At 41.0% G+C, this 14,523-nt stretch overlaps 1 protein-coding gene across 3 annotated transcripts in view; it reads right to left on the reverse strand.

Moving 5' to 3' along the window:
* Positions 1-14,523, reverse strand: part of BUD13 (BUD13 homolog) — a 35,236-nt gene that overhangs the window by 12,602 nt on the left and 8,111 nt on the right. Inside the window, exons 4-5 of one of the 3 annotated variants that reach the window (XM_037841534.1) lie at positions 2,281-3,033; positions 1,521-1,792 (exon numbers count right to left, since the gene is read on the reverse strand). In XM_037841534.1, coding sequence (XP_037697462.1) covers positions 1,521-1,792; positions 2,281-3,033 — 1,025 coding nt within the window. Of the gene's footprint in view, positions 1-1,520; positions 1,793-2,280; positions 3,085-14,523 lie in introns of all 3 variants that reach the window. The other 2 variants (XM_037841533.1, XM_037841536.1) reach the window with 2 other exon arrangements.

Raw genomic sequence — 14,523 nt, forward strand, 5'->3', positions numbered from 1 at the left:
ATGATCAGCAATGACCAAAACTAAAACTCTAGCTTTATATTCTCATTACTAAACACAGGAGCCACAAAACAGAAAAAGAAGAAATAAAATTTAATTTCAGGGAAAATCAGAAGTATTAGCAAGTTTAAAAGTAAACAGAAACATGAACCAACAAGATTTAAAGAGAATGCTAAACATCCATGTTTCTGACTTTTCAGCATATAACCTGCAAATATGAAGACTCACTCTCATTCCACCTATTGGAAACCTTATGCTATAGACCTGCACATATAAAATATTCCATTTAAAACAGCAAACTTGAGCAAACCTAAAATCTTTAAGTTATGGATATATTTCAGGATAACAGAAGATAGGACCAAATGAAAATTTACTAATCTCTACTTTGTATCAAGATAGCACACTGACCTACAAATGGAGAATCCAATATATCCTGATACCCTAAAGCAATGTACTAGATTTGATTAATGTAAAGTTTGCCATGGCTTACAGAGATACTTAAAATGTCAAGGGCTCCAGCTGAAACAGACCTAACTTTGTTCCCCAAAAGAGAAAAATCACACTTCCTAGGTTAGGGACAGGCTAGTTTCCCGTGCCAGGACCACTTGGGCTACAGAGAGAGGAGACCACCTGAGAAATCTGCCTTGGAGGGGAACATGCACACCACTAGTTGCATCACTCTGCTTGTTAACCAACTCATTGGAATACGAGTGCTTATTACCATCACTACTAATATTATTTACAACACAATACAAGGTTCATGTAGATTTTTTGCTAATTTGGGCCTTATCATAAATTGAAAACAAAACAAAACACTGACTTCCCACAAGATAGGATTTCTAAAGTCAGTTTAGTATTTTAAGAGTCTCTCTTCAAGCTCTGGATACAGAGACCAGCAGTCCAATTCAGAAATTACAGTAATAATAAACCACTAATACTGACTTAGCACTTACTTTGTCCTAGAGACAGGGCTAAGAGTTTTACTTACACTAACTCATTTAATTCTCACAATAACTTTCTGAAGTAAGTACTACTACTATCCACATTTTACACACGAAGAAGCTGAAGCTTAGAGATACTGCCTACTATCCACATTTTACACACGAAGAAGGTGAAGCTTAGAGATACTGCATCTCTTTCCCAAGTCACACAGATAGTAAGTGGCAGAAATGGGATTTGAATTTCTGATCAGTTTGATACAAGGGTTGTGCTCTGAACTCCACTCAGCAAACTACAGTTTTATTCACAGGAAAATCCATTTATTCTGGATTTATTAAAATTAGGTCTATGGAACTAAGATACATGAAGGCAGAATTTACTTTAGGAAATCCGGTATTTCCAAGTCTATCGAGATTGGGTTGTAGATAGTTTTGCCTTCAGAGAGAAGGAAAGCGTTCTAGAGGTCCTTTTAACTAAGATTTATTATATTACCAAGAGCTACCTCCTCCTCCTCTGGCTTCAATCTCTGGAACTTACAGAGACCGAAAAACAAAGAGCAGGATATGGCTCCTGAAAATCCCTACCTTCTTTCCAGGAGGCTGACACTTTCGAGGTGGAGACAGATCAGAATCAGAAGATTCAGTCCTCTGTTTCCTCCTTGGTGGAGAAAGGTCAGAATCAGAGTTCTGTTGTCTGGATCTATTCCGTGGAGGTGACAGATCTGAATCAGAATCCTGATGCCCCGGACTTGGTTCAGGTTTATGTCGTGGAGAAGAAAGATCTGAATCAGAGGCTTTCTGGCTATGTCTCGTAGGTGAAGAGCTTACATGAAATTTCCTATGACTGGGGGAAGAGCCTAGAAATTAAGGAATATGTTCTTTACTCTTCTTGGTGGAATCTGAAAAAGGAACTTACCAAGCAAGATTACATGTGTAATATGTAAATACTGCATAGTCAAAGCTCGGCTACATAAAAAAGTGAACAGAAAAAAAGATTAAAAGAACAGTGGATTTAACACTAACAGTGATTGCCTCCAAATGACAGAATTCTGTGGGACCTTTTTTCTGCCTCTACATATCTCTGTACATTCTAAAGTTTCTGCAACAAACATGTAGTACGTTCATACAGGGATGGGAGAATAAAAGGATATATAAAAACTTTCCTCCTGCCATTGTCATGTTTTAACCCTCCTGAGCCCAACCTCTCTCCATTTCCCTACAGTTTTCAAAACTTTTCCAAAGAAACTCCATTCTCATTTCTAAAGATCATCCATACCTAACAAAGTAAAAGTCCAAAAGAAAGCTCCTAGGAGTAATTCCCTCTCATGGGCAGTCATACACTTACCTGGAGAATCATGCTGCTTCTTATTTCCAACATGGGATTTTGCTTGCCTTTTTTGTAGGGAAGAGAGGTCCAAATCATACTTATATTTGCTATTCTTTGGGAAGGAAGAATGAGAGGGTCCTGGCTCCTTCCAGTGCAGAGAAGACTTGCTAGAGGCTCTTTCTGGGGCTTTACTGCTTTTGGTTCTGGACAGTGAATGAGGGACATTAGGAACCAAATCAGAGGAGTCATGTTGGGCCCTCCTCCTCGGTTGCAATGTGTCCAAGGAGTCAAGAGTCCTTCTGGATTGACATGTGTCAGGGGAGTTGTTATGGGCTCTTCTGGGTGGTGAAGCATCTGGGGAGTCAAGATGTACCCTCGTCGGGGGTGATGGATCAGGTGAGTCATGACGGGCTTTCCTGTGAGACGAGTTACAATGAGGCTTCCAGGGGGGAGAAGAATCCGGTGAATCATGACGGATCTTCCTGGGTGGCAAAACATCTGAGGAGTCACGACGGACCCCCCTGGGAGGAGACAGATCTGGAGAATCATGACGGACCCTCCTCGGGGGAGATGGATCTGGAGAATCATGACGAATCCTCCTGGGAGGAGATGGATCTGGAGAATCATGACGGACCCTCCTGGGAGAAGACGGATCTGGAGAATCATGACGGACCCTCCTGTGGGGGGAGGGATCTGCAGAATCATGACGGACCCTTCTGGGGGGAGATAGATCTGAAGAATCATGACGGATTCTCGTAGGAGATGAAGAATCTGGGGTATCATGATGAAAATGCCTTTGTGAGGGTAGGTTTTCACTATGGCCTAAACACAAATAGCAAGAAGTCAGATTCCCACAAATGCTCCGCCTACCCCTGGCACCCAAAGTTTCAAAACATCCCCAGAAGCACCCATCTCAAAACTAAACAGAAAGCCCAAAAGGTCCGCACAGCTCTTTTGCTTAGGGGCAATAAACCAGCACTAATGAATATCTTAAGAATAATCCCTTTTATTTGCATATCAAGTCTAAGTTTGCAAAGCATTTTAAATACAATTTTTATCATACCCTGTAAGCAGGGCAGGTAGTCTTGTTTTACAGACATGAAAATGGAGGTTCTGGAGAGCTGAGTGATTTCTCACCTAAAAACACAGCTACTAAGATGAAGTAGACAGGCTAGAACTCAATGCTTCTAACTCCCAATGCAGTGTTCTTTCCAAACTCTTATTTGTGCAGAGTTCCAAGTTCAGAGACTCCTACTGATATTTACCTTACATAATTTATAGTTTACAGTCACTCTTCTTTCAAAAGACAAACTGACTAAACCTGAGCCACATCAAAATGAAATGCTGCCAATTATTTAATCCATACCATTATGTGCCTTGTTAGAGGAGAAAAGCTCACCAGAAAAAAAAAGAAGGATCAAGCATTTATTGATTACTTACTACAGGCCCAACGTTTTACATAGATTATCTCATTTACTCTTCATAACATGCCTAGGAGAGAAATATTATTACCCCTAGATGGGATAGATGAGGAAGCTGTACTTGGAGAGATTGTGTAATCTGCTGAAGTCATCGTGGTGTTTTGACTCATGTCCCCTACAAAGACATGTTCAAGTCCTAATACCCAGTCTCGGGGATGTGAACTCATTTGTAAATGGAACCTCTGAAGATCCTATTAAGATGACACCAAACTGAGTCAGGTTGGGCCTTAATCCTATACAACTGGAGTCTTCATAAGAAAAGGAATTTTGGACATGGAAACAGAAACCATGGGAAGAGAGACAGATTGCCATTTGAGGGAGGCAGAAACTGATCTTCAAAAAGCCACCACCAGAATGCTACAGACTTTGGGAGAAGGCATGGCCTGACAATACCTTGATTTTGGACTTCTAGCCTCCAAACCATGAGCCAAAAAAGTCCTGTTGTTTAAGCCAACCAGTTTGTGGTATTTATCATAGCAGCCTTGGCAAACTAAGATGGTCATATTGCTAATAAGTGGTGGGTTGAGTATACATATACAGAGTTCATGTGCCATCTTAAAAAATGTCTAGTTAAGGAAAGAGTTTGAGACTTTCAATATTTAAAGACATAACAGAAGAGGCGGGGCAAGATGGCAGATTGGTGAGGTGTATGTTTTAGTTACTCCTCCAGGGAAGTAGGTAGAAAGCCAGGAACTGCATGGACTGGACACTGCAGAGCAATCTGACTTTGGGCATACTTCATACAGCACTCAAGAAAACATGGAACTGCTGAGATCAGCGAAACCTGTAAATTTTTGCGACCAGGGGTCCTGCGCACCTCCCTGCCAGGCACAGTCCCGTGGGAGGAGGGGCTGTCAGCTCCGGGAAGGAGAAGGGAGAACTGCAGTGGCAACTCTTATCGGAAACTCACTCTACTGATCCAAACTTCAACCACAGATAGACTGAGACCAGACACCAGAGAATCTGACAGCAGCCAGCCCAGCAGAGAGGAGATAGGCATAGCAAAAAACAGCAAGAAAAACTCAAAAATAAAAGCGGAGGCTTTTTGGAGTTCTGGTGAACATAGAAAGGGGAAGGGCAGAGCTCAGGCCCTGAGGCTCATATGCAAATCCCAAAGAAAAACTGATCTCTCTGCCCCCTGGATCTTTCCTTAATGGCCCTAATTGCTTTGTCTCTTAGCATTTCGATAATCCATCAGATCTGCGAGGAGGGCCCTTTTTTTTCCTTTTTTTCTTTTTCTAAAACAATTACTCTAAGAAGCCCAATACAGAAAGCCTCAAAGACTTGCAATTTGGACAGCTCAAGACAAGAGCAGAACTAAGAGAGCTCTGAGACAAAAGGCAATAATCCAGCGGCTGAGAAAATTCACTAAACACCACAACTTCCCAAGAAAAGGGGGGCATCCGCTCACAGCCATCATCTGGGTAGACAGAGAACACTCCTGCCCGTCACTGGCCCCATAGCCCAGAGCTGCCCCAGACAACTGAGTGTGACGGAAGTGCTTCCAATAACACACATACACCACAAAATTGGGCGTGGACATTAGCCTTCCCTGCACCCGCAGCTGGTTGTCCCAGAGTTGGGAAGGTGGAGAAGTGTGAATTAACAAGCCCCATTCAGCCATCATTTCAGCAGACTGGGAGCCTCCCTATACAGACCAGCAGCCCAGAACTTCCCTGGGGGGACAGCACTCACCTGTGACATAGCACAGTCATCCCTCAACAGAGGACCAGGGGGTGCACGACTTGGAAGAGGGACCCACTCGCAAGTTTCAGGGGCCACACGCCAATACCAAGGACTTGTGGGTCAGTGGCAGAGACAAACTGTGGCAGGACTGAAATGAAGGATTAGACTATCGCAGCAGCTTTAAAACTCCAGGAACACCAGGGAGATTTGATTTTTAGAGCCACCCCCCATGACCGCCCAGACACACGCCCCTTATACAGGGCGGGCAACACCAACTACACACACAAGCTTGGTACACCAATTGGACCCCACAAGACTCACTCCCCCACTCACCACAGAGGCAAAGCAGGGAAGAACTGCTTCGTACTCCACGAAGCTGTAAATCTGACAAATTAGAGATAAGGATTTCAATTGGTCTACAAATCCTAAAAGAACCCTATCAAGTTAAGCAAATGCCAAGAGGCCAAAAACAGCAGAAAATTTTAAAGCCTATGAAAAAAACAGACGATATGGATAACCCAAGCCCAAGCACCCAAATCAAAAGTTCAGAAGAGACACAGTACCTAGAGCAACTAATCAAAGAACTAAAGATGAATGACGAGACCATGGCACGGGATATAAAGGACATGAAGAAGAGCATGGAACAGGATATAAGGGACATCAAGAAGACCTTAGAAGAGCATAAAGAAGACACTGCAAGACTAAATAAAAAAATGGATGATCTTATGGAAATTAAAGAAACTGTTGACAAAATTAAAAAGATTCTAGATACTCATAGTACAAGACTAGAGGAAGATGAACAACGAATCAGTGACCTGGAAGATAACAGAACGGAAAATGAAAGCACAAAAGAAAGAATGGGAAAAAAATCGAAAAAATCGAAATGGACCTCAGGGTTATGATAGATAATATAAAACGTCCAAATATAAGACTCATTGGTGTTCCAGAAGGAGAAGAAAAGGGTAAATGTCTAGGAAGAGTATTCAAAGAAATTGTTGGGGAAAACTTCCCAAATCTTCTAAACAACATAAATACACAAATCATAAATGCCTAGCAAACTCCAAATAGAATAAATCCAAATAAACCCACTTCAAGACATATTCTGATCACACTGTCAAACACAGAAGAGAAGGAGCAAGTTCTGAAAGCAGCAAGAGAAAAGCAATTCACCACATACAAAGGAAACACCATAAGAATAATTAGTGACTACTCAGCAGCCACCATGGAGGCGAGAAGGCAGTGGTACGACATATTTAAAATTCTGAGTGAGAAAAATTTCCAACCAAGAATACTTTATCCAGCAAAGCTCTCCAAATTTCCGGGAGAGCTTAAATTTTTCACAGACAAACAAATGCTGAGAGAATTTGCTAACAAGAGACCTGCCTTACTGGAGATAGTAAAGGGAGCCCTACAGACAGAGAAACAAAGAAAGGAGAGAGAGACATGGAGACAGGTTCAGTACTAAAGAGATTCGGTATGTGTACATTAAAGGATATTAATAGAGAGAGGGAAAAATATATATGACAAACATTAACCAAAGGATAAGATGCCTGATTCACGAAATGCCTTCACGGTTATAACATTGAATGTAAATGGATTAAACTCCCCAATTACAAGATATAGATTCGCAGAATGGATCAAAAAAAAATGAACCATCGAGGCGGGGCAAGATGGCGGACTGGTGAGCTGTATGTTTTAGTTACTCCTCCAGGCAAGTAAGTAGAAAGCCAGGAACTGCGTGGACTGGACACCACAGAGCAATCTGACTTTGGGCATACTTCATACAGCACTCATGAAAACGTGGAACTGCTGAGATCAGCGAAACCTGTAAGTTTTTGCGGCAAGGGGACACGCGCCCCTCCCTGCCAGGCTCAGTCCCGTGGGAGGAGGGGCCGTCAGCTCCGGGAAGGAGAAGGGAGAACTGCAGTGGCAGCTCTTATCGGAAACTCATTCTACTGATCCAAACTCCAACCATAGATAGACTGAGACCAGACACCAGAGAATCTGAGAGCAGCCAGCCCAGCAGAGAGGAGACAGACATAGAAAAAAAACAGCACGAAAAACTCCAAAATAAAAGTGGAGGATTTTTGGAGTTCTGGTGAACATAGAAAGGGGAAGGGCAGAGCTCAGGCCCTCAGGCTCATATGCAAATCCCGAAGAAAAGCTGATCTCTCTGCTGCCCTGTGGACCTTTCCTTAATGGCCCTAATTGCCTTGTCTCTTAGCATTTCAATAACCCATTAGATCTCTGAGGAGGGCCCTTTTTTTTTTTTTTTTTTTTAATCCTTTTTTCTTTTTCAAAAACAATTACTCTAAGAAGCCCAATACAGAAAGCTTCAAAGACTTGCAATCTGGGCAGGTCAAGACAAGAGCAGAACTAAGAGAGCTCTGAGACAAAAGGCAATAATCCAGTGGCTGAGAAAATTCACTAAACACCACAACTTCCCAAGAAAAGGGGGGTGTCCGCTCACAGCCATAATCCTAGTGGACAGGAAACACTCCTGCCCATCGCAAGCCCCATAGCCCAGAGCTGCTCCAGACAACCCAGTGTGACCGAAGTGCTTCAAATAACACGCACACACCACAAAACTGGGCGTGGACATTAGCCTTCCCTGCAACCTCAGCTGATTGTCCCAGAGTTGGGAAGGTGGAGCAGTGTGAATTAACAAAGCCCCATTCAGCCATCATTTCAGCAGACTGGGAGCCTCCCTACACAGCCCAGCAGCCCAGAACCGCCCTGGGGGGTCGGCACTCACCTGTGACATAGCACAGTCATCCCTCAACAGAGGACCCGGGGTGCACAGCCTGGAAGAGGGGCCCACTTGCAAGTCTCAGGAGCCATACGCCAATACCAAGGACTTGTGGGTCAGTGGCAGAGACAAACTGTGGCAGGACTGAACTGAAGGATTAGACTATTGCAGCAGCTTTAAATCTCTAGGATCACCAGGGAGATTTGATTGTTAGAGCCACCCCCCTTCCCTGACTGCCCAGAAACACACCCCATATACAGGGCGGGCAACACCAAGTACACACGCAAGCTTGGTACACCAATTGGACCCCACAAGACTCACTCCCCCACTCACCAAAAAGGCTAAGCAGGGGAGAACTGGCTTGTGGAGAACAGGTGGCTCGTGGACGCCACCTGCTGGTTAGTTAGAGAAAGTGTACTCCACGAAGCTGTAGATCTGATAAATTAGAGATAAGGACTTCAATTGGTCTACAAATCCTAAAAGAACCCTATCAAGTTCAGCAAATGCCACGAGGCCAAAAACAACAGAAAATTATAAAGCATATGAAAAAACCAGACGATATGGATAACCCAAGCCCAAGCACCCAAATCAAAAGATCAGAAGAGACACAGCACCTAGAGCAGCTACTCAAAGAACTAAAGATGAACAATGAGATCATAGTACGGGATACAAAGGAGATCAAGAAGACCCTAGAAGAGCATAAAGAAGACACTGCAAGACTAAATAAAAAAATGGATGATCTTATGGAAATTAAAGAAACTGTTGACCAAATTAAAAAGATTCTGGACACTCATAGTACAAGACTAGAGGAAGTTGAACAACAAATCAGTGACCTGGAAGATGACAGAATGGAAAATGAAAGCATAAAAGAAAGAATGGGGAAAAAAATTGAAAAAATCGAAATGGACCTCAGGGATATGATACATAATATGAAACGTCCGAATATAAGACTCATTGGTGTTCCAGAAGGGGAAGAAAAGGATAAAGGTCTAGGAAGAGTATTCAAAGAAATTGTTGGGGAAAACTTCCCAAATCTTCTAAACAACATAAATACACAAATCATAAATACTCAGCGAACTCCAAATAGAATAAATCCAAATAAACCCACTCCAAGACATATTCTGATCACACTGTCAAACACAGAAGAAAAGGAGCAAGTTCTGAAAGCAGCAAGAGAAAAGCAATTCACCACATACAAAGGAAACAGCATAAGACTAAGTAGTGACTACTCAGCAGCCACCATGGAGGCGAGAAGGCAGTGGCACGATATATTTAAAATTCTGAGTGAGAAAAATTTCCAACCAAGAATACTTTATCCAGCAAAGCTCTCCTTCAAATTTGAGGGAGAGCTTAAATTTTTCACAGACAAACAAATGCTGAGAGAATTTGCTAACAAGAGACCTGCCCTACTGGAGACACTAAAGGGAGCCCTACAGACAGAGAAACAAAGAAAGGACAGAGAGACTTGGAGAAAGGTTCAGTACTAAAGAGATTCGGTATGGGTACAATAAAGGATATTAACAGAGAGAGGGGAAAAATATGACAAACATAAACCAAAGGATAAGATGGCTGATTCAAGAAATGCCTTCACGGTTATAACGTTGAATGTAAATGAATTAAACTCCCCAATTAAAAGATATAGATTCGCAGAATGGATCAAAAAAAATGAACCATCAATATGTTGCATACAAGAGACTCATCTTAGACACAGGGACACAAAGAAACTGAAAGTGAAAGGATGGAAAAAAATATTTCATGCAAGCTACAGCCAAAAGAAAGCAGGTGTAGCAATATTAATCTCAGATAAAATAGACTTCAAATGCAAGGATGTTTTGAGAAACAAAGAAGGCCACTACATACTAATAAAAGGGGCAATTCAACAAGAAGAAATAACAATCGTAAATGTCTATGCACCCAATCAAGGTGCCACAAAATACATGAGAGAAACACTGGCAAAACTAAAGGAAGCAATTGATGTTTCCACAATAATTGTGGGAGACTTCAACACATCACTCTCTCCTATAGATAGATCAACCAGACAGAAGACCAATAAGGAAATTGAAAACCTAAACAATCTGATAAATGAATTAGATTTAACAGACATATACAGGACATTACATCCCAAATCACCAGGATACACATACTTTTCTAGTGCTCATGGAACTTTCTCCAGAATAGATCATATGCTGGGACATAAAACAAGCCTCAATAAATTTAAAAAGATTGAAATTATTCAAAGCACAGTCTCTGACCACAATGGAATACAATTAGAAGTCAATAACCATCAGAGACTTAGAAAATTCACAAATACCTGGAGGTTAAACAACACACTCCTAAACAATCAGTGGGTTAAAGAAGAAATAGCAAGACAAATTGCTAAATATATAGAGACGAATGAAAATGAGAACACAACATACCAAAACCTATGGGATGCAGCAAAAGCAGTGCTAAGGGGGAAATTTATAGCACTAAACGCATATATTAAAAAGGAAGAAAGAGCCAAAATCAAAGAACTAATGGATCAACTGAAGAAGCTAGAAAATGAACAGCAAACCAATCCTAAACCAAGTACAAGAAAAGAAATAACAAGGATTAAAGCAGAAATAAATGACATAGAGAACAAAAAAACAATAGAGAGGATAAATATCACCAAAAGTTGGTTCTTTGAGAAGATCAACAAGATTGACAAGCCCCTAGCTAGACTGACAAAATCAAAAAGAGAGAAGACCCATATAAACAAAATAATGAATGGAAAAGGTGACAGAACTGCAGATCCTGAAGAAATTAAAAAAATTATAAGAGGATACTATGAACAACTGTATGGCAACAAACTGGATAATGTAGAAGAAATGGACAATTTCCTGGAAACATATGAACAACCTAGACTGACCAGAGAAGAAATAGAAGACCTCAACCAACCCATCACAAGCAAAGAGATCCAATCAGTCATCAAAAATCTTCCCATAAACAAATGCCCAGGGCCAGATAGCTTCACAGGGGAATTGTACCAAACTTTCCAGAAAGAACTGACACCAATCTTACTCAAACTCTTTCAAAACATTGAAGAAAATGGAACACTACCTAACTCATTTTATGAAGCTAACATCAATCTAATACCAAAACCAGGCAAAGATGCTACAAAAAAGGAAAACTACCGGCCAATCTCCCTAATGAATATAGATGCAAAAATCCTCAACAAAATACTTGCAAATCGAATCCAAAGACACATTAAAAAAATCATACACCATGACCAAGTGGGGTTCATTCCAGGCATGCAAGGATGGTTCAACATAAGAAAAACAATCAATGTATTACAACACATTAACAAGTCAAAAGGGAAAAATCAATTGATCATCTCAATAGATGCTGAAAAAGCATTTGACAAAATCCAACATCCGTTTTTGATAAAAACACTGCAAAAGGTAGGAATTGAAGGAAACTTCCTCAACATGATAAAGAGCATCTATGAAAAACCCACAGCCAGCATAGTACTCAATGGTGAGGGACTGAAAGCCTTCCCTCTAAGATCAGGAACAAGACAAGGATGCCCGCTGTCACCACTGTTATTCAACATTGTGCTGGAAGTGCTAGCCAGGGCAATCCGGCAAGACAAAGAAATAAAAGGCATCCAAATTGGAAAAGAAGAAGTAAAACTCTCATTGTTTGCAGATGATATGATCTTATATCTAGAAAACCCTGAGAAATCGACGATACAGCTACTAGAGCTAATAAACAAATTTAGCAAAGTAGCGGGATACAAGGTTAATGCACATAAGTCAGTAATGTTTCTATATGCTAGAAATGAACAAAGTGAAGAGACACTCAAGAAAAAGATACCATTTTCAATAGCAACTAAAAAAATCAAGTACCTAGGAATCAACTTAACCAAAGATGTAAAAGACCTATACAAAAAAAACTACATAACTCTACTAAAAGAAATAGAAAGGGACCTTAAAAGATGGAAAAATATTCCATGTTCATGGATAGGAAGACTAAATATCATTAAGATGTCAATTCTACCCAAAATCATCTACAGATTCAATGCAATCCCAATCAAAATTCCAACAACCTACTTTGCAGACTAGGAAAAGCTAGTTATCAAATTTATTTGGAAAGGGAAGATGCCTCAAATTGCTAAAGACACTCTAAAAAAGAAAAACGAAGTGGGAGGACTTACACTCCCTGACTTTGAAGCTTATTATAAAGCCACAGTTGCCAAAACAGCATGGTACTGGCACAAAGATAGACATATAGATCAATGGAATCGAATTGAGAATTCAGAGATAGACCCTCAGATCTATGGCCGACTGATCTTTGATAAGGCCCCCAAAGTCACTGAACTGAGTCATAATGGTCTTTTCAACAAATGGGGCTGCGAGAGTTGGATATCCATATCCAAAAGAATGAAAGAGGACCCCTACCTCACCCCCTACACAAAAATTAACTCAAAATGGACCAAAGATCTCAATATAAAAGAAAGTACCATAAAACTCCTAGAAGATAATGTAGGAAAACATCTTCAAGACCTTGTATTAGGCGGCCACTTCCTAGACTTTACACCCAAAGCACAAGCAACAAAAGAAAAAATAGATAAATGGGAACTCCTCAAGCTTAGAAGTTTCTGCACCTCAAAGGAATTTCTCAAAAAGGTAAAGAGGCAGCCAACTCAATGGGAAAAAATTTTTGGAAACCATGTATCTGACAAAAGACTGATATCTTCCATATATAAAGAAATCCTACAACTCAATGACAATAGTACAGACAGCCCAATTATAAAATGGGCAAAAGATATGAAAAGACAGTTCTCTGAAGAGGAAATACAAATGGCCAAGAAACACATGAAAAAATGTTCAGCTTCACTAGCTATTAGAGAGATGCAAATTAAGACCACAATGAGATACCATCTAACACCGATTAGAGTGGCTGCCATTAAACAAACAGGAAACTACAAATGCTGGAGGGGATGTGGAGAAATTGGAACTCTTATTCATTGTTGGTGGGACTGTATAATGGTTCAGCCACTCTGGAAGTCAGTCTGGCAGTTCCTTAGAAAACTAGATATAGAGTTACCATTCGATCCAGCGATTGCACTTCTCGGTATATACCCGGAAGATCGGAAAGCAGTGAACGAACAGATATCTGCATGTCAATGTTCATAGCAGCATTATTCACAATTGCCAAGAGATGGAAACAACCCAAATGTCCTTCAACAGATGAGTGGATAAATAAAATGTGGTATATACACACGATGGAATACTACGCGGCAGTAAGAAGGAACGATCTCGTGAAACATATGACAACATGGATGAACCTTGAAGACATAATGCTGAGCGAAATAAGCCAGGCACAAAAAGAGAAATATTATATGCTACCACTAATGTGAATTTTGAAAAATGTAAAACAAATGGTTTAGAATGTAGGGGAACTAGCGATAGAGAGCAATTAAGGAAGGGGGAACAATAATCCAAGAACAGATAAGCTATCGTGGGTAAATTTAATGTTCTGGGAATGCCCAGGAATGACTATGGTCTGTTAATTTCTGATGGGTATAGTAGGAACAAGTTCACAGAAATGTTGCTATATTAGGTTACTTTCTTGGGGTAGAGTAGGAACATGTTGGAAGTAAAGTAGTTATCTTAGGTTAGTTGTCTTTTTCTTATTCCCTTGTTACGGTCTCTTTGAAATGTTCTTTTATTGTATGTTTTTTTTTAATTTTTTTATTTTTCATACAGTTGATTAAGAAAAAAAAAAAAACAAGGAAAAAAATGTGCAGAGCCCCCTTGAGGAGCTGGTGGAGAATGCAGGGGTATTGGCCTGCCCTACCTTGATGGTTGCTAACATGCCCACAGACATAGGGGACTGGTGGTTTGATGGACTGAGCCCTCTACCACAGGATTTGCCCTTGGGAAGACTGTTGCTGCAAAGGAGAGGCTGGGCCTACCTATAATTGTGCCTAAGAGCCTCCTCCCGGGTGCCTCTTTGTTGCTCAGATGTGGCCCTCTCTCTCTAGCTAAGACAACTTGAAAGGTGGAATCACTGCCCTCCCCACCACGTGGGATCAGACACCCGGGGTGAATCTCCTGGGGAACATGGAATATGACTCCCGGGGAGGAATGTAGACCCGGCACCATGGGATGGAGAACATCTTCTTGACCAAAAGGGAGATGTGAAAGGAAATGAAATAAGCTTCAGTGGCAGAGAGATTCCAAAAGGAGCCGAGAGGTCACTCTGGTGGGCACTCTTATGAACAATATAGACAACCCTTTTTAGGTTCTAATGAATTGGGGTAACTGGTGGTGGATACCTGAAACTATCAAACTACAACCCAGAACCCATGAATCTTGA

This window comes from Choloepus didactylus, chromosome 6, assembly GCF_015220235.1.
Source record: "Choloepus didactylus isolate mChoDid1 chromosome 6, mChoDid1.pri, whole genome shotgun sequence".
NCBI lineage: Eukaryota > Metazoa > Chordata > Mammalia > Pilosa > Megalonychidae > Choloepus > Choloepus didactylus.